The sequence below is a fragment of the Heterocephalus glaber genome, unplaced genomic scaffold (assembly GCF_053883595.1).
Source record: "Heterocephalus glaber isolate CG9 unplaced genomic scaffold, H.glaber_assembly_v1.0 deba00001463, whole genome shotgun sequence".
Lineage (NCBI taxonomy): Eukaryota > Metazoa > Chordata > Mammalia > Rodentia > Bathyergidae > Heterocephalus > Heterocephalus glaber.
The window spans coordinates 19089261-19108564 of NW_028258310.1; the positions used below are offsets into that span (position 1 = coordinate 19089261).

General features: G+C 38.9%; 2 protein-coding genes and 1 pseudogene across 2 annotated transcripts; 2 read left to right on the top strand and 1 right to left on the bottom strand.

Annotated features, from left to right (window-relative positions):
• Positions 1–7: 7 nt before the first annotated feature.
• On the bottom strand, positions 8–8752 carry LOC101698012 (vesicle-associated membrane protein 4-like; annotated as a pseudogene).
• Positions 8753–8961: 209 nt separating this feature from the next.
• Taf7 (TATA-box binding protein associated factor 7) lies at positions 8962–11307 on the top strand. The gene is made up of 2 exons (XM_004854283.3): positions 8962–9300; positions 9440–11307. The coding sequence occupies exon 2, from the start codon at positions 9788–9790 to the stop codon at positions 10835–10837; it is 1050 nt and encodes a 349-aa protein (XP_004854340.1). The 5' UTR covers positions 8962–9300; positions 9440–9787; the 3' UTR covers positions 10838–11307.
• Positions 11308–11503: 196 nt separating this feature from the next.
• LOC147826689 (mitochondrial ornithine transporter 2-like) lies at positions 11504–18904 on the top strand. The gene has a single exon (XM_087180491.1). The coding sequence runs from the start codon at positions 17263–17265 to the stop codon at positions 18262–18264; it is 1002 nt and encodes a 333-aa protein (XP_087036617.1). The 5' UTR covers positions 11504–17262; the 3' UTR covers positions 18265–18904.
• Positions 18905–19304: the final 400 nt, after the last annotated feature.

The following is a 19304-nucleotide window of genomic DNA, read 5'->3' on the forward strand; positions in this document are numbered from 1 at the left end:
ATTCAATCTCAAAAAATATAACAACAGCATACTTTACAGATCTAAAGAAAACAATCCTAAAATGCATATGGATCCTGAAGAGACCCAGGATAGTAAAAGCAATTTTGGGCAATAAAAGCAAAGCAGGAAGCATAGCAATACCTGACTTCAAGCTATAACACAAAGCAATAGTGATAAAAGACAGCATGGTACTGGAACAAATAGATCAATGAAACAGAAATTAGGGTACAGAAACTTTCCCAGACATATTAAACCATTTTTTTTTCCAGTACCGGAGATTGAACTCAGGACCTTGCACTTTCGAGGCAGGCATGGTGCCACTGAGCTAAATCCCAGGTCCTAAACGATTTGATTTTTGACAAAGGGGCCAAAAGCACACGTTGGAGGAAAGATAGCCGATTCAACAACTGGTGTTGGAAAAACTGGTTATCTGTTTGCAGAAGATTGAAACCTTTATCTCTCACCATGTACTAATTAAAATTAAAATGGATCAAAGATCTAAACATTAAAACAGAAACATTAAAACTACTGGAAGATAAAATAGGTAAAATACTTGAAGACATAGGTGTAGGAAAGGATTTTCTAAACAGAGCCTCAATTGCACAAGAAATAGCAGTAAAAAATCATCAAACGGGATTAAATCAGACTAAAAAGCTTCTGTACAGCAAAAGAATCAATCAGTAGAGTGAAGATACAACCTAAATAATGGGAAATGTTTTTGCCACCTACTTGTCAGACAGAGGACTAATATCAAGAATATACAAATAACAAAAAATTCACCGACCTATAATTAAATACCCAGTCAAGAAATGGGCAAGAGAAATGAACAGAAACTTCATAGGAAAGAAATACAAATGTTCAACAAATACATGAAAAAATGTTCAACATCTCTGGCCATTAAAGAAATGCAAATCAAAACAACACTAAGATTCCATTTTAGTCCAGAAAGAATGGCAATCATTAAGAAATTAAGCAATAACAACTGCTGGCATGACTGTAGTGAAAAAGGAACCTTCCTTCATTATTCGTGGGAATACAAACTAGCACAACCATTATGGAAGTCAGTATGGAGATTTCTCAAAGAACTAAAATTTAAAATTCCATATGAAAGAAAAGAAAGGAAAGGAAAAATTATAAGAAAGAAAAAAAATGGAAACAAAGTCTATGTAAATAGGGAAGGGCGCCTAGGTAATGCGGAAAAAATAAGAACTAAGATGCATCATGTTCAGTTACAAACACCCAATGATAAATGTAAATGTATTGTGTACCTAAAATGTACCAATTAATATATAAATAAAAAATAAAATTCCATATGATCCAGCTATCCTGTTTCTAGGTATCTTCTCCAAAGAGCTTAAGTCATCATACTACAGTGATACATGCATACCAATGTTTATAGCAGCACAATTCATAATAACTAAATCCTGGAAGAATCCTGTATACCAACAACAGATGACTGGATAAAGAAAATGTGGTATGTAAATATAATGGAATGCTACTCAACTATAAAGAATGATAAATTTGAGACATTTGTAGAAAAATGTATGTACCCAGAAAATATATTGTTGAATGAAATAAACCAGACACACAGGCTTAAATATCATATGGTATCTCTCATTTGAGTGAGGTAAAGCACAGACAAAGAAAATGAGAAAAGATAGATAGAAAGGTACAAGGGGATGGGAATCTTGCAATAAGGAAGTGGTCCAAGAGAAGAAGGGTGAGGAGTAAGGAGGAGGGGAAGGGAAAATAAGAAAAATAAAGATATGCCATGTACAGTAACATAATAACTCCAATTAGTGTAAACATTATATGCCACAACATGAGCTAAGAAAAATACTATCAACAAGAATGAAAAATGGGACAGGGAGCTGGAGGAGGAGGGAGGGGAGAGAGAGAAGGGGGAGGGGATTTTTAAATAAATAAGAAACATGTGGGCCAGGGATTTAGCTCAGTAGTGCTACCGCCTGCCTCGTAAGCGCAAGATCCTGAGTTTGATCCCTGTTACCAAAAAAAAAAAAAAAAGAAACATGTTATAATATGCACATGTAACCATTCCCCAAGACAACTGTAAGCTACATGAACTGCAAATGTGTAAATGAAAAAAAATTTTTTTACGTACAAGTTTAAAAATAATAACCTTAGGGCAGAGTTTCTCAATTTTGTTATTATTTTGAGCCAGATAATTTCTTGTTGGGGGCGGGGGGGGGCTGTTCTGTGCCCTATAGGATGTGTAACAGCATCCCTGGTGTCTTCCAATTAGGTGTCAATAGAGCCCATTCCCACATTTGTAACAACCAAAAATGTTTCCAGACATTAGTAAATGTTACCTCTTCCCAACCATTTTGAGAAATGCTTAAGGTATTTCCTCAGTGAGTATTATTGAGCCAGAGATGGGTACATGGCCAAGTTAGTCCAATTGGATCAAAAGACAGACTTTGGTTGCGGGAGAGCCTCTCTCTTAAGTTGTCATGGACAAGGAAGAAAGTTGTCCAGTTACTGCTGACAGCTATCTTGTGCCCTCAGGCTCTAGAAATTTACAAGGAAAGAAAGGCAGAGCTGAGAGAACAAAATAAAAAATAAATGAATGGTCATTCTTTAAAATTAGAAGAGAAAAACAATATGTAATAGGACATGATTGAATCATGTCTAGAGGGGATTACATTCTGAGACCTGCACTGTTTAATATAATAACTACTTAACCATTGAGCATTTGAAATATGGATAATTAAAATTGATATGTTCTGTAAATTTAAAACACACACTAGATTTTGAATATTTGGTCCAAAATAAGAATAAAATGCATTTCAACAATTTTTTCATTGATTATATGTTGTGCTTATATTTGAGGTATATTGGGTAAAAGTTGTTGGAATTAAATTGCTTATTTTTTATCATTTTAATGTGGCTATAGATAATTTAAAATTACATAGCTCAAACCTGTGTTCCACATATTTTTATTGGACAGAACTGTACTACACTACCTGGTTTGTTTGTTTTGTACCAGGGATCGAACTCAGGACGTTGCACTTGTGAGGCAGGCAGTGGCACCACTGAGCTAAATCCCTGGCCCTAGACTACCTGGTTTTTGATTCAATAGGTTTTCTTATTATTAAAATTACTTTATTATGTTTCCATTTTTTTCTATACAGAGCATCCTACTTGATAAAGAAACTGCTACATATTTTTTTCAGGTTCTATGTTTTATATATTTGGAATTAAAATGACCAAAGAAATAAAATCTGTTACATGGGATCATTATTTTCCCTTTTTAAATACTGGTTCTTTCCATTAATGCTATTTTTGGTTTTTAAGATGTCCATGTGCACATTTCTACAGAGTCTCCAATTTTATTGTAATGGTTCCTTCTCACACACATTGGTATGCATTTTCATTTTGACTCGTATGAACAAGGAAGCTGGCACATTTTAAAACTAACACACAGGTAAGGATTAATGGTGACCACGCAGCATTTGGCTACTGGCTGACTGATTCATCTACATTCAGGTTATCAATGCTCCTGACTTTATACATCATCACGGTTGGTTTGGACACTTGATTGTGCAACAAGCATCTCCCCAAGGATGATGAAAATAGAGAATTGAAAACAGATGATTTTTCTAGCTTTAGTGCTTCTGGTAAAAGAGTTACAATTAAAGAGAAAAACTATTGATAAAAATAAAGGAAAAAATTACAAGTGGATTTCACTTACATTAGGACTGGTCCCTCCTTATTGGAGTTTAACTGACAACAGACTCGACCACAACTGGTAGCTCTGTTTTGGTCATTTTAAATACTCCAATGACATTCTCCAGCAGTTTTATTATCTTCAGTTTTATGGTGCCACACTATGTTTCTCACACTGCTTAACTTTCCCATTTCTATAGTTCAAATACCAGAAAATTAGTCCATTTTCCCTTAGACAGTCAAAATAGGTTTATTGGAATGTTTTTAGTTATAATCAAAGGCAGAAATATTTAGTTTTTGTTACACCCCTAAACTGAACATGTGAAAACTGCTTACAAAGCAATCGTATTATAAAAAGAATGACATTGTTGCAAAAATTGGTGTAATGGTTATGGCTCTCCTTTAGCACAATGAATGATTTAGTTCTCTACATAGGCTTTTGGACCCCAAGCCTGACCCCCATCTTGATGCAATGATGCAAGACCTTATGCCACTAAAATATTAGTATGAAATAGTGTCATTCAGAGTTTGACTATATACACAAATAATGAACTGGCAAATATCTAGTTTCAAATTAGATCCTCGCAATACAGCAAAATTGTTATCTTTGCTTTATACAATCATTCAAAATACATTTTGTTGGAAGGGAAGAAGATAATTGGACATTCCCAATGCTCCAATTTGAAGTGATATTTGCCTCTTAGTTTCTTGAAAAAGAAGCGTTGAATGTTATATACATAGGTTTCATTTAAATTATGCAGCAATCTTTTATTATTTCCCCAGATCTTATTGAATGAGGAGGTCTGTCATCAGATCAAGTAGGATATTCCACTTTAAATGTCTTGTAGAATTCAGCAGTGAACCCATCAGGACCTGGGCTTTTCTTTGTTGGTAAATTTTTTATTACCTTTTCAATTTCACTCATTGTTATTGGGGTGTTTAGAATTTCTATATCTTCTTCATTTAACTTTGGCAATTTGTATGTATCTAGGAATCTGTCCATTTCTTCTGTGTTTTCCGTTTTATTAGAGTACAAGTTCTCAAAGTAGGTATTGATGATCCTCTGAATTTCTGAAGTAGGATATTTCACAACTATAAGAATTATGATCACTAGCAAAAGGATAACAGCATCCAAAACCATGATGGCTTTTATTTTGCATCCACGCCACCACATTTGCCTTTGAAGCTGTTTGGATCTGTTGCTAAAAGCAGTTGCATTATCTGATAAACTTTCTATATCACATAGAGGATGGAGAGAAGGATTAAATGACATAACAAGATTCTTTTATCTGATTTCTCCTGTAGTTCATCTAGTCTCTCCCCTTTTTCAATTACCTTTGTAATATTTTCTTGCATGACATCAATAACTTCATCCACCTGATTCTGAACATGCTTAATTTTATCATTTTCTAGGTCTAAATCTTGGTCCAGATGGCCCCCTTAGAAAAAGTCCTCTTCCTCATCTGAATCATCTTCCAAAAGATTTCTTCTTTCACTTTTCACAGAACTAGTGACATCATCATCATTTAGGTGGCGCTTGAACTTGAGGGGCATACGTTTTACTCCTGGAATACTTTTCTAGATCCAAGTACAGTAAGTATTCACCACCTCTAAGACATCTGAATCAGGTATAGTTAGCCATTAGTTTGTTGGTTAATGCTACACACTGAGACTCCGGAGAGCTCCTGGCACTCTCTCGGGCATCCCTCGGAGGGCAGGCGGCTGCCGGAGGAGGAGCAGAGAGCCACGGAAGACCAGCAGGAGTACAGGACAGGGACAGTGGGCATGCACCCGGCATATGTTTAAACTGTCTTTCAATTTTAAAATATATGGTGACAGAAGTTTATATACATTTGCTGTTCTGGGCACATTTGCTATTTCCTCACTCCTATAACTTTCTACCTCAAAAATATAAGCAATAATTCTGCCATCATCAGCAATATTTTTAGCCCTCAAAACATTAGCAGGCCTTTATGGAACTTGAAATTTTGCTAATGAGAAATTTCAAATATACAGGACTAGCAGTAGACTTATTAGTTCTACTTAATTATGCAACGAAAGTCTTTACAAGATTTTTTTACCATGCTGGGAAATTTATTGTTCTTCTCAAATCTTTGCTTCATCAGTATTAAAGATATTTCATAGAACAGCCACTGGAGTGGAATTCTTTCATCAGTCCAGAGTTTTCCTAGATGTCTAATGGGTTTGGAAAAGGCAACTTATCAATAGATATTAAGATAATAGTAATGTGGCAGAGTCCTTAGTGTTAGGGTCAATATAATCCCACAACTGTTTACAAAAGGTGTTGAAAGTGGCAGGATTGAAGGAGGTAGACACTAGTTAATCTTTTTAATTATCTCTGACAATATTCCATTTATAGGTTTGCTAACTAAAAAATATCATATGGGCTGGGGATTTAGCTCAGTGGCACTGTTGCCTGCCTTGCAAACGCAAGGACCTGAATTTGATCTCTGGTACAAAAAAAAAAAAGAAAAAAAAATATATCATAAAATTGACCAATCAAGATTGCTCAGAATTTATTTCAAGTTACATTCTGTGACAAATTATTTAAACATATAAAGAAAAAAGTCATAAAGAAGGAAAATACAAAATATTTGAATCATTTTTATGTGTAAACATGGTCTATTTTAAATATGTAAAGTACCATACAGAGGTTAGCATGTTAAACTATTATTTCTATAGAATAAGCAAAATAAGGTATAATTAAGGGACATTTGAAAAATTTATCTCTGAAAAATAGGAAATAGGACATCCTGGAAATTATTGATGAATTTCATAACATTCTTCAACACATTGTAAACAAAGACAAATAGTATAGTTACCTAGAATGGCATAATTTCTCCTTTAAAACTAGTATAAAAAATCAACCTATGGTGGGTTAACTTCCTCCATGATGTAGTGCCAGTCTACTCAAACTGCATTCATATGCATTATCAGTAAGCCTCTATTAGTAAACACATATTGGTACTTCCTTTAGTATAAAATGTATATAAAGTGACTCTACTTCACTTTAAGAATCATTTTTTTCTCAGAAATTATAGGATGTAGACAATATTCTGCCTTGCAAGCACAAGGACCGGAGTTCGATCCCTGGTACCAACAAAACAAAACAAAACAAAAAAAACCTCTTCTTCTCGACAGTATTTATGATTTTAGATGGATCAAATGTTTCAATTAGCAAGAAAAATTTGGGGGTGTGTGTCGTTATGGCTTGTATCTAGATGTTCTCCCAAATCCTCCTGTAGTCAGAGGTGGGGCTTTGCAGAGGTGGCTGGATTTAGGGTGTGTGATGCTGAGATTTAGGGTGTGTAATGCTGGGATTTAGGGCATGATTACTAACCGAGTCCAGGATGGGTTTAGCATAGTCCTAGGTGTGGGTAACACCACCCAAAAGACTGGGATAAAAGGCAGAGGCAGACTTCTGCTGCTGCTACTGCTGCTTCTTGCTGCTTGCTAAGGACTATTTCTCCTCTGTGATGCCCCTCTGCCAAGCCACTTTGCCTTGGAGCCAGCCGATTCTCAACTGAAACTTCTATAATAGGTGATCCAATAAAACTTTTTCCTCCTTTAACTTTGAGTGGTGGGTATTGTCTCAGAAACAAGAAAAGTAACCAAGGCATGTGTACCTCCCACATTCTGGTACAGGCACTGGGATACAATGCACAAGGCAGAAAAGCTTCCTACTATTTAGCTTTCACTTTTGTATAAGGAAGACAATTAACAAATACACAAAGAAATAAATGAATTTTGTAAATGTTATTCATGCTTTAAGCAGGTACCTTAATTTAGGTACAGGGCTGGGGATTTAGCTCAGTGGTCCCGGGTCCTGCCTTGCAAGTGCAAGGTCCCAAGTTTGATCCCTGGTACCAAAAAAAAAAAAATTGTGTTAATTTAGGTACAGCTGCTAATATTTTAAAGAATAAAAATTAAGTGTTAAATGGCCTTGATACTCTACCAAACATATTAAAAAATAAATGAAAGCCGGGCATGGTAGCACATGCCTGTAATCCCAGCACTTGGGAGGCTGAGGCAGGAGGATCGCCCTTGAGTTCGAGGCCAGCCTGAGCTACACAGGGAGGCCCTGTTTAAAAAAAAAGAAATGAATATAAAGTGTAAACTTACATAGTTATACCAAAATACTATTAATACATGTTGAAGAATACCTGCCTATTCATAGAAGTGACAAGCAGATCCGGGCATGGTGGCGCATGCCTATAATCCTAGCACTTGGGAAGCTGAGGCAGGAAGATTGCTACTCCTGGGCTACATGTGAGTTCAAGGCCAGCCTAAACTACACAGCGAGATTCTCTCTCTCTTCCTCTCCCTGTCTCTCTCCCCGTCTCTCTCTCTCTCTCTCAAAAAAAGTGACAAGCAGAAAACAGCAAAATAGTGAAGGTGAAGTAAAAAAATGCCAAAGTAATTTACAAATTACTGGCACATGAGAAGCAGGACAGAATACTTCAATTGTATACTATATTTTAACCAGACCATGTGTCTGTCAGACAATTCTGTCGTCAATGAACCTGGGCCGCCAGAACATTTCCTTCTCTGTTTACATTTGTATCTAGGTCAAGCACATTAACAAGAAGCAAATAAATAAATAAATAAATCTAGAAGTTTGGATCCCCTTCGGGCATTTTCATAATTAACAAAATATAACATAGGCAGCATGTTTGAGTATTTTAAAATGCAATCTGCGGTTAGTTACAAATCTTGTAGCAGCAGTAGATTAGATATACCTTATGCAACATTCGAAATATTTCCAAAAGCAGACACTTTCTGAAAGGACGCTCTTATCTAATTACCCAGAAGCCTAGAAGCTACTAGCCCCCACGGCGACTATGTAATAGTTCTGGCTTAGCCAGGGGAGAAATCTACAACTTTTTTTAAACCGTCATCTCTTTTAAAACTAACGGCTCAAGAGGGCCAGGGATTCAGCTCAGTGGTTTCGCCGCCTGCCTTGCAAGCGCAAGATCCCGAGTTTGATCCTCGGTACCAATTAAATAAATAATTAAATAAATAAATAAATAAATACATACATACATACATACATAAAAAAACCCAAAAACTAACGGCTCTGGAAACATTGTTATTTTCTTCCAGGAAAGACAAGTTCCCGCGAAAACAGGAGATGATACCGCGCAGCGTAATTGCGTAATTTCGCCTGCGCGCGCTGTTGCAGCAAGTACTTCCGCCTGGGCCTCGCTGTCACTCACGGCCGGCTTCCCGCCCCTCCCCGCGCCGCCCCGCCCCGCGCCGCGCCGTGACGTAGTGCCTGCTTCTTTGCTGGGTGTCTGCGTCTCCTCACTGCTGAATCCAGATCTCCTTTGTTTCCTGACGCTAGTACCCTGTGCCGCGGATCTCGGCAAGATTTCGTACTGTTCGTCCTGGGTCCCTGCACTGGTAATCAGTAAGGGATTAAGCAGCAGGACGAACAAAGAAATCGAAAAAGAGACGCTCGGCTCCCGGCCGCCGTGCTGCTCCGTACAGCTTTGCTGCTCCGGACCGCTCTTCTCCCTGCCGCTTTGCTCCGACCGGCTTTTCTGCTTCGCTCCAGCGCGGAGAGGCTGAATCTATAATCGTCAGTGGAGTGTAAGTCCCCAAAACTACAAGGGTTTACCGCACCCCGCTTTTTTACTGTCTGTTCGAGAGAGTTTGCGGATTGGGATTGTTTGCTGGACCTCACTTTCTTTGCTAAACCTAACTTTCTTTGCTTAAAATTACACCGCAGGAGCCGCCATTTGCTTTCCTGGTCGCTCACTCGCTCAGTCCGTGTGGTCCGGCAGAGGCGCCTAGAGGCTGGAACCTGGCATTGCAGCGAATAGGCTGATGAACTTTGTGAACAAGCCAATGTGTTAACGACTGCTGCTGTTCCCTTACAGCATATATACTGGAAAAACTTGGTGCCTGATAAAAAAATTAAGACAAGATAGGTGTTTAGCTGGCTGGTGTTCTGCTTAGAATTCTTTGTAATTAGAGATTTGAATTTATATCACACTGGACTTTTTAGCTGTTGCAGTAGCTAGAACATTTTAGTGCAACAAGTGCTTATTGAGAAGTGAATCACCAACAAGTAAAAATGAGTAAGAGCAAAGATGATGCTCCTCATGAACTAGAGAGCCAGTTTATCTTACGCCTACCCCCAGAATATGCTTCTACTGTGAGGAGGGCAGTACAGTCTGGCCATGTCAACCTGAAGGACAGACTGACAATTGAATTACACCCTGATGGGCGTCATGGAATTGTCAGGGTGGACAGGGTCCCATTGGCTGCAAAATTGGTAGATTTGCCATGTGTCATGGAAAGCTTGAAAACCATTGACAAAAAGACCTTTTACAAGACAGCTGATATCTGTCAGATGCTTGTATCCACAGTTGATGGTGATCTCTATCCTCCTGTAGAAGAACCAGTTGCCACTGCTGATCCCAAAGCGAGCAAGAAAAAAGATAAAGACAAAGAGAAAAAGTTTGTTTGGAACCATGGAATTACTCTGCCTCTAAAAAATGTGAGGAAGAGAAGGTTCCGGAAGACAGCAAAGAAGAAGTATATTGAGTCTCCAGATGTGGAAAAAGAAGTTAAGCGGTTGCTCAGTACAGATGCTGAAGCTGTCAGTACTCGCTGGGAAATAATTGCTGAAGATGAAACAAAAGAGGCAGAAAATCAAGGCCTTGATATCTCGTCTCCAGGTATGTCTGGCCACAGGCAGGGCCATGACTCGTTAGAACATGATGAGCTTCGAGAGATATTCAATGATCTCAGCAGCAGCAGTGAAGATGAAGATGAGACACAGCATCAAGATGAAGAAGATATAAATATTATTGATACTGAGGAAGATTTGGAGAGACAGCTACAGGACAAGCTGAATGAATCAGATGAACAGCACCAAGAAAATGAAGGAACCAACCAACTGGTTATGGGAATTCAGAAACAGATTGATAACATGAAAGGCAAGCTGCAGGAGACCCAGGACCGGGCAAAACGACAGGAGGATCTCATCATGAAAGTGGAAAACCTGGCTCTCAAGAACAGGTTTCAAGCTGTGCTGGATGAACTCAAACAAAAGGAAGACCGAGAAAAGGAGCAACTCAGCTCTTTACAGGAAGAGCTAGAATCCCTTCTAGAGAAGTGAGGACAGTGAGGACATTGACACTTTCAGTTGGCAGGCTTGTCAGCATTAGAAAAATCTTGGTTATACCACTTGGACTGGATATTAAAACCTAGTATTTCCTTTTCCTCTAATGCTAGAAGTTGTTAAATTATTTCAGTTGTTTTTTCAGAACCATTTTGCAATGTTTTCTATATTCTTTAGGAAGTAGGATTGTATTGGCAGAAAGATTGTTATAGGAAAGTTGTAACATGTGAGATGAACAGTTCAGACTTGCAGCTTCACTGCAGGACTTTACTATTCTTGTTTTACAGAGGCTGCTGTTGGTGCCATTTTACTATCTGACAGTAAGAATACATTAGTTTGGACTTAGTTAAGCTAGTTTTTATGTTTTCTTACACAATAGCTATTTTCTTAGCTACTCAAAGCAATTTTCTATATGTAGACATGCAAGTTATTTCTAACAATAAAAGCAACAACTTTTGATCTTTTAATGTGTCTTATTCTTTAATAGATATTGGGAGTTGAGATGGGTTCTGGGTAGAGTTTAGTACTGGAAAATGTGATCCTATTTAGCAGCTGAAGAAAGTTCTGTTGGGTTTTCAGAAAAAGGAACATTGTAGGGGCAAAGAAATTGGGAAGTGTCATCTATGCATTATATACGTACGGTTCCAATCCATATCCATTTGGAGGTTGGGAACATTAGGCACAGAACTTTCCTAAACTACCCTAATTTTTGTAGACCAAAGTCTGCCTGTGCCTTCCTAAAAAAAAGAAGCTCATCTCCATGAAATTATGGAAACAAAAGAATGGCTATCAAGTACAGTCCAATTAACCATTCCATTGATTTGGATTAAGATATTTCTAATTATTTTCAGTTTAATTCCTTTATTATTAGTATTCTGACAACTGAGGTGTTTTTTATCTGTCATTTCATAAAAATTGCCCATAAAGGAAGACGGTACAATGGTTTGATGTTTCAGATTTTATTGAACTTTTCATTCAGTGCTTTATATTTGAAAAACTCAGTGATAGAGCTGCTGCAACTCATTTCTGACAAATTGACATTAAAAAACTGTTTGAAAATACCCTCATGGAGTAAACATAAACCTCACTTTAATTTTGTATCTGACAGGAAACAGTGAAGTGTTTTAAGAATTATACAATAAAATTCATATAATCATGCCAGTATTTGACTTCATGAGGATAATGTTTTTATGTGTGATAATGCATCTTTGACCAAAATATTTTCACAAATTTAAGACTTCAGGACTGAAGATTAAGAACTGGAGTTTTTTGTGGGTTTTTTTGGTACTGGGGATTGAACTTGGGACCTTGTGCTTGCAAGGCAGGTGGTGGAACCACTGAGCTAAATCCCCAGCCCCAGAACTTGAGTTTTAAACAAGGTTTCCCTAAATATCTAGGCTCCAGACGTTTTCTTGAATTTTGAAAACTATATATTAGCATGTTAGGGTTTTGGGTGACAAATTGTGCTTTTAGTACATTTTGGTATTTTGCTACATTTACAAAAGGGAGACTGGAAAATTTGCCACCACATTTACAGTAGATCATTTGTCAATTAATATCAGTGATGATTCAGTTCCATCAATAGAAAGGAAAAATGTTGGATAAACAAGATAGCCTACTGATCTCATTACTTTTGGTTCAGTAATTTATGCTGATTCTCACTTCCGCATTTCTAACCTGATCTCATCTGAGTTCCAGGTTTAGTGTATTCAGCTGTGTCCTGGAGAACAAACACTTAAAAGTATCCCTTAGGCATTGTAGCTCTTAATGTTCAAAATGAATTGCATCTTCCCTTCCCTGAAAACTTGCTCTTCTGTGTGTCAGTGAAAATAAAAGCCACTACCACACAGCCCAGACGTAGAAGCATATTTGAACCATAGCTTTTTGTTTTGTTTTTAAACAGAATATCACTATGTAGTTAAGGCTGGCCTTGAACTCAAGGCCATCTTCCTCAGGCTTCAGAGTATTAACTTTGACTTCTTTTTTCCCTTCTGTATGGATTCTACTTTTTTTTTTTGGTACTGGGATTGAACTCAGGTCCTTGTGCTTGTGGGGCAGGCTGCAGAACCACTGAGCTAACTCCCCAGCCGGATTCTACTTTTAAAAAGACATATTTCATCCCATTGCCACTTTTATTTCAAGCCATTTTACTTCTTAACAAATGACAGTGACTTTCTAATTGGTCTCTGACTCAGGCTTTATTCTGGAACATAAGAAGGAAGGAGTTGAACAGAGTACCCAAAGCAGGGAGGGAACTGGTTAGGGCCATTCTCTAGGAGTGCCACAATAGGCTGGCTCTCATGAAGTGGTCTGTTGTGAAGAACACCAGGAAGCCTGGCTTCCTCATCTCAAGCTGTCATGAGAATATGCATAATCCTGCAGGTGCCTCACCCTAGGTCTACAAGTCCCCAGATGTCCATTCAGACAACCCTGTTCTGTAACCTTCAGATGAAATGTGTTCTATCTTATGAGAGAATGTCCTGAGACAGTGCCGTTCTCAAGTTCTTGGTTGGTATTCATGAAAAAAACTCATTGCAGGTGCACACAAGGTCTTAGAATACTCAGCAGAATAACTCCACTGCAGGGTCCATAACAGCTTAGCCCTTGCAGAAAAATTTTGAAATTTCTCTATCACTTCTGCTTCCATTTCTCTTTCTGCTGAAACTTGTATTTTGACTCCCATTTAGTGATTAATGTAACATTTATTTTTTAGAATCCTGGTTTTACCCTTAGGATGTGAACAAAATCTTCATAGTTTTTCCTTGTACAAGAACCAAAGGAGAAAGTTAGATTTGTCTTTTCTCTTTGACAGATGGAGAGCTAAATTCATAGCACAAATTCAGTTGTTACTTTTTAAAGAGAAAAATGAAAACTAAACAATTAAGAGTCAAGTATTCATTTGGAGTTAGAGACTGGCTGTCTGTGTGAATGAACTGTAGCCCAAAAGGATCCAATGCACAGAGATTAGATAGGTTCTCATACAACAAAAGCTGATAAAATACCAATATAGCACTTAACCCATTAATTTATATGGAAGTTAAAAGATGTAAAATATTTTTGAACTCTGAAGTTAACACCTTTACAGTCACTGACTTTAATTTTATGTTTTAGGCTGTTTCTATAATAAGGTGGTAATGCAGAGTATTGGCATGTCACTGGACTCCAAATGTCTTGAACTTTCTTACATTTGTTACAGATATAGTAATGGGTTCCTTTTGTTTGAAGACATAGCCCTAGTGGCCTGAACTATTTCTACATCACTGAATAAATATGTAATTGTTCATTTCATTTGGCCCACAGTTTATTTTTAGACTTTCATTCTTCAGGAAGCTTCCAAGGAAGATTTCTGATTTATACTAGATAATTTTTATTTAACATCATTTACAGAAAAAATATATTTAATTTCTGCTACTATTTAGTATTCACTGTGGTAATAAAGAGCCTAATATAATACCTTGAATGTAGTCAGTCCTCAGTAAGTATTTAAATATTGTACATGTTTTTTGTAGTTTAAATGCATGTTCAGCCAAAGATGAGATTACTTGTTTTAATCTTTAAAGGGTAGGTGTGTTTATGTAGGGAGCCATTCTACATAATTTTGGGGGAAAATCATTTCATAATCAAAGTATGACTACAGCTGTCTAAGGCCCAATGTCACTTCGGCTGTGAGCCAGCTATGGCATGTGGAAACATAACTCCATTTTGCCTCCGGTCACAAGTTGAGGCCTCCCTCAGTGGTCCCATGATACTGTGATGCTCAAGGGCAAGATTACATCAGTTGAAGACATCCTGATTCTTTGAGAACCACGTAGTAATAAAAAAGAGAAAGGTTTCACTTGGCAGAAGGACAAATTCTTTATTAGCCTGCTACTATTTTAAGAATGCTCACTTTACTGTACTGTCAACATAAGATCCTCAGCCACCTAAGATCCTCAACAACCTGAGATCCTCATCAACAGAATTACTGCTGCCCTCTGAGTCACCCAATCGATACTCCCTTGATTATTGTGTGCACCCAACACATACTGGCTAGCTCAGAGTGTCTCTGTCTTTGCCCACTCTGAGGTTCTGACCTCCCTGCCCCCATGTACTTTGAAATTATCCAAGTCTATGTCTTTCTTTAGCCCTTGCATCCCCCTTTCTAGGCAGTCAAGGATTGATCACTCTCAAGTATATTTATTTACCCTTACACAATATAAAACTTTTGAGGGCTGGGGATTTAACTCAGTGGTTTTGCCACCTGCCTCGCAAGCACAAGGACCCGAGTTCAATCCCCGGTCCGCCCCCCAAAACAAAACAAATGTACTAAAACTTTTGAATTCAGCTGCTAGGAAAGTATTAAACTCTAATTCCTGAGATGATAATTTGGTTTCTCAAAAATATCTAAACAAATATAATACAAAAGTTGTTTATTATTTTGCACTTCTTCAAAAAATAGTGTTCCAGTATAATTAATGGACATTTAACCATGGCCATTTAAACACTAAATGTCCATCTAGATAACTTGATAGGCCTTCCACAATATCACTAAAATATGCTTTCCCCCCTTGCTCTTCTGTGTTTCTTCAAAACAGAAAACAATCCCTCAAATGTTACAGGAAAAATTAAATATCTTAAAACGTTCTAGTTTAAAATGGCAGATTATTCTCACATCTCTCTCTCTCCTTTTCTTTTTGTACCAGGGATTGAACTTAAGACCTCATGCTTGCCAGGCAGGCACTGTGCTGCTGAACTAAATCCCCAGCCCCTCTCACAAATCTCTTGCTAAAATAACTAAGAGGGTTTGAAAAGATGCTAATCCCAAAGACAAAGATAATAGGAGATAATATAACAGTGAATGAAAGATAACCCATTTTTAGTCAGCCAAAGTACTGTAGATGGAGAAATGATAAAGGCATTCAGAGCTCGGAAAGTTATGTGCTAAATGTCTGCAAGGGGTTATACAGGAAAGACAAGTCCACTTGATATAGAACCTGTGAGAGGCAACTCACAGTTTTTGCAGGGAGATTCCAGGAAAGATGGAAAGGTGTGGAGCTAGACACGTAAGGTACATTAAAAATAGGCTCAAAGGGCCGGGGATTTAGCTCAGTGGTTCCCTTGCCTGCTCGCAAGTGCAAGGACCCTAGTTCAATCCCCGGTACCACAAAAAAAAAAAAAAGGCCCAAGGGATTTAGCTCAGTGGCTCCTCACCTGCCTCACAAGTGCAAGGTCCTGAGTTTGATCCTGGTCCAAAAAAAAAGGCTCAAGAGTTGTATGCTCAGCCAGATAATTCTCCATCCCACAAAGGAGGGAAAGTTTATTTTCTAGATAAACTAAGAAAGGGCCAATTTGTAGAAAGCAGGCAGAGCAGAATGTCGGGGTGTACAAGACCTGAAAAAGAAATGATGTGAAAGACTATACATTTACTGCAGGAATGGCACCCTTTTTCTCTTGTTCCCATTAAACCAGTGTCTAGGCATATAACCTTTCCACTTCACCCCTTATATACATACAGAGTTCAGTTTGGAAGATTCTCTCTGAAGAACGTGGTCCTAGAGAAAATTCAGAATACTGACATTTGGGCCTTGTCAACAGGCTACTTACTACAGTGGAGACTAGCTGTTGACAAACTTGTCCACTCAATATCTGCTTTTTAGCGCCTCATTTAAAAATATTAATTGACAGCCAAGAGTAATTAGAGAAAAAAGGATTCTAAATGAAAGAGGATCATTTCAGCATACCTTCTGCCCTCAGATTTTATTTTAACCTCTAAAGAAGTGCACCTGCAAGGTTCAGGGTCCCACTCCACCGGCCTTGGGAGAGCTGCAAGAAGGAGCAGTTCATTAGGAGTTTTCTGATAAACACACCCTCGACTTCGCCAGCCCCAGAGAGCTTGTCTTCTCTATTTTAAATATTTCTGTAGATTGCCACTTTGAATCTAGGCTCAATCAGCTGAAAGCATCTCCTGCTTTAAGTAGTAAGAAATGAGAGTCTGAAAGAAGTTTTTTTTTCTTGTTGACATTGGGGATCAAACCCCAAGCACATCCTCTACTACCGAGCTATACTCCTAACCCCAGGGATGCACTGCCCCCTACCCCAGTTGAATGAGAACACCAATCACAAGACTGTTTTGTTCTTTTTTGTTTTTGTGAGTTTGAAATTTTTATTGGTACATGTTTGCAGTATATAATTACATTTATCGTGGGGAATTGGTACGTGTGCATAATACAGCATAATCTTTTTTACTTCCCCTTCTCCTCCCTTCCCACGAGCTGCTTTCAGTGGCAATATTACTGTTCATCAAAGTATTCGTTCCTGCTTCCTGCGGGGGTGCGCGGGCGGGCGGTTCGCGTGAGCCCCACGAGCCGTGGGCCGGGGGTTACTCTCTCAAGCATGGAAAACGACTGTGGCCTGGCCGGTGGCCGAGCGCCTTGGGTTCCTGGATGCCCCACGGCTGGGAGTGGGGGCCGCCCAAGCGCTTGCTCGAAGTGGCGGGGTTGAGCCAGGGTTCCTGCCCCCAGAGAGACAAGTGGGCCAAGATGAAGTCCAGCCCCTCCATCCAAGCCGCCATCTACCTCGCAGCGGGGGCTGCCGGGGGCACCGTGTGTGTACTGACCGGCCAGCCCTTCGACACAATCAAAGTGAAGATGCAGACTTTCCCCAGCCTGTACAAGTGCCTCACCGACTGCTTCCTGAAGACCTACAGCCAGGTGGGCTTCCTTGGCTTCTACAAGGGCACTGGCCCTGCCCTAATGGCCTACGTTAGCCAGAGCTCTGTCCTATTCATGTGCTATGGCTTCTGTCAGCAGTTTGTCAGGAAAGTGGCTGGACTGGACACGCAGACTGAGCTGAGTGACCTGCAGACTGCGGCTGCAGGGTCCCTGGCCTCTGGGTTTGCTGCCCTGGCCCTCTGCCCCACCGAGCTTGTCAAGTGCCGACTGCAGACCATGCATGAAATGGAGATGTCAGGGAAGATAGCAAAAAGCCGTAAAACAATCTGGTGGGTTGTGAAAAATATCCTTATTAAGGATGGCCCCTTAGGCTTCTACCACGGACTCTCGACCACTCTAATTCAGGAGATACCAGGCTATTTCTTCTACTTCGGTGGCTATGAACTGAGCCGAACGTTTTTTGCATCCGGGAGATCAAAAGATGAACTAGGTCCTGTCCCTTTGATGTTAAGTGGGGGAACTGCTGGAATCTGCCTTTGGTTTGTCATATTCCCAGTGGATTGTATTCAATCCAGAATTCAGGTTCTTTCCATCCATGGAAAACAGGCAGGATTTGTTGGAACTCTTTTAAGTGTTGTGAGAAATGAAGGAATACTAGCCTTATATTCTGGAATGAAAGCTACTCTTATTCGAGCGATCCCCTCCAATGCTGCACTATTTTTGGCCTATGAATACAGCAGGAAGATGATGATGAGCAAGTTGGAAGCTTACTGAAATGCTGGTGAACCTGGATGCAAGTACCTGAGTTTGACAACTAAGTTGTTCTTAGGGCTTATGGAGTACAAGACCAAAATGAAATTATTTTTGACTGTGTAGGAACTTCAGTTTTGTCTTCTTTTATTCTAAACCTCAAACTGTATGGAAGGATCTCTATTTTATGTCACTTAATTTATCCTTATAATCATATTGAAATAGAAATGTTGCTCTTGCCCTTTGTGAGATATACAGGATGAGTTCTGTTGCTCTAGGTTCCTAATCTGAAAGGTTAAATATAGTTCTCTCAGGCCTTTTTCACAAATCTGTATGTGTACTACAGCTTGGATGGTTTTGAGTTGTGAATGAAATGCAAATTGGTTCCCTGTTTAGTCTTAAATATCACCCCAAAACCCCAGAGATGATCATGTTTCATGAAGATTGGTATAAATGCCTACACCTCAAGATGTAGGATCTGTTTTAAAACCTGCCTAACATGTAACACCACACTAGGCTACTTTTTTAAAAAAAGTCTTTACATGGTGCTTGAGAACTGAAATATGTAGATTTTTGAGGGGAATGTAGCTGCATAGTGGTGAGGTTTCCATGTTCTTTAGTAAAGTTTCAAAGTAAGCATCTTGAATTTTCCACTCTATTCTTAGAATAGTGCCATTCATTTTCAAAGTGGGATTATATTTTGCACTGTGATAATATTTTAGGTGTGGCCTAAGGCTTTAGGCCTTTGGGGAGCAGCATGGCTTTCACTTGCACCAACTTCCCTTCTTCTACAGAGCCAAGTTTTAGATTGAGGAAGAGGTGATTTGTGTTGTTATGCTTTGATGAAGACTCATGTGGATGGAAACAATTCTCAGCTTCTGATCTCTGTATCTTGGCTTCGGTAGGATTTCAGAGTGTTCCATAATTGTTTAGGGGGTATCAATTAACTTTGGGTTACTCACTGTTCTCTGAGCTTCTAGCAATCAGAAATTCCTCCAGGGAACAGGGAGTGCCAAAGCTAAATGAAGCTTTTGTTCCCTGTTTTGGAGACAGAGTGATAATAC

Bases quoted from the DNA above. Each gene is read 5' to 3' on its own strand.
- Taf7 (XM_004854283.3), top strand. From the start codon at position 9,788: ATGAGTAAGAGCAAAGATGATGCTCCTCATGAACTAGAGAGCCAGTTT.
- LOC147826689 (XM_087180491.1), top strand. From the start codon at position 17,263: ATGCCCCACGGCTGGGAGTGGGGGCCGCCCAAGCGCTTGCTCGAAGTG.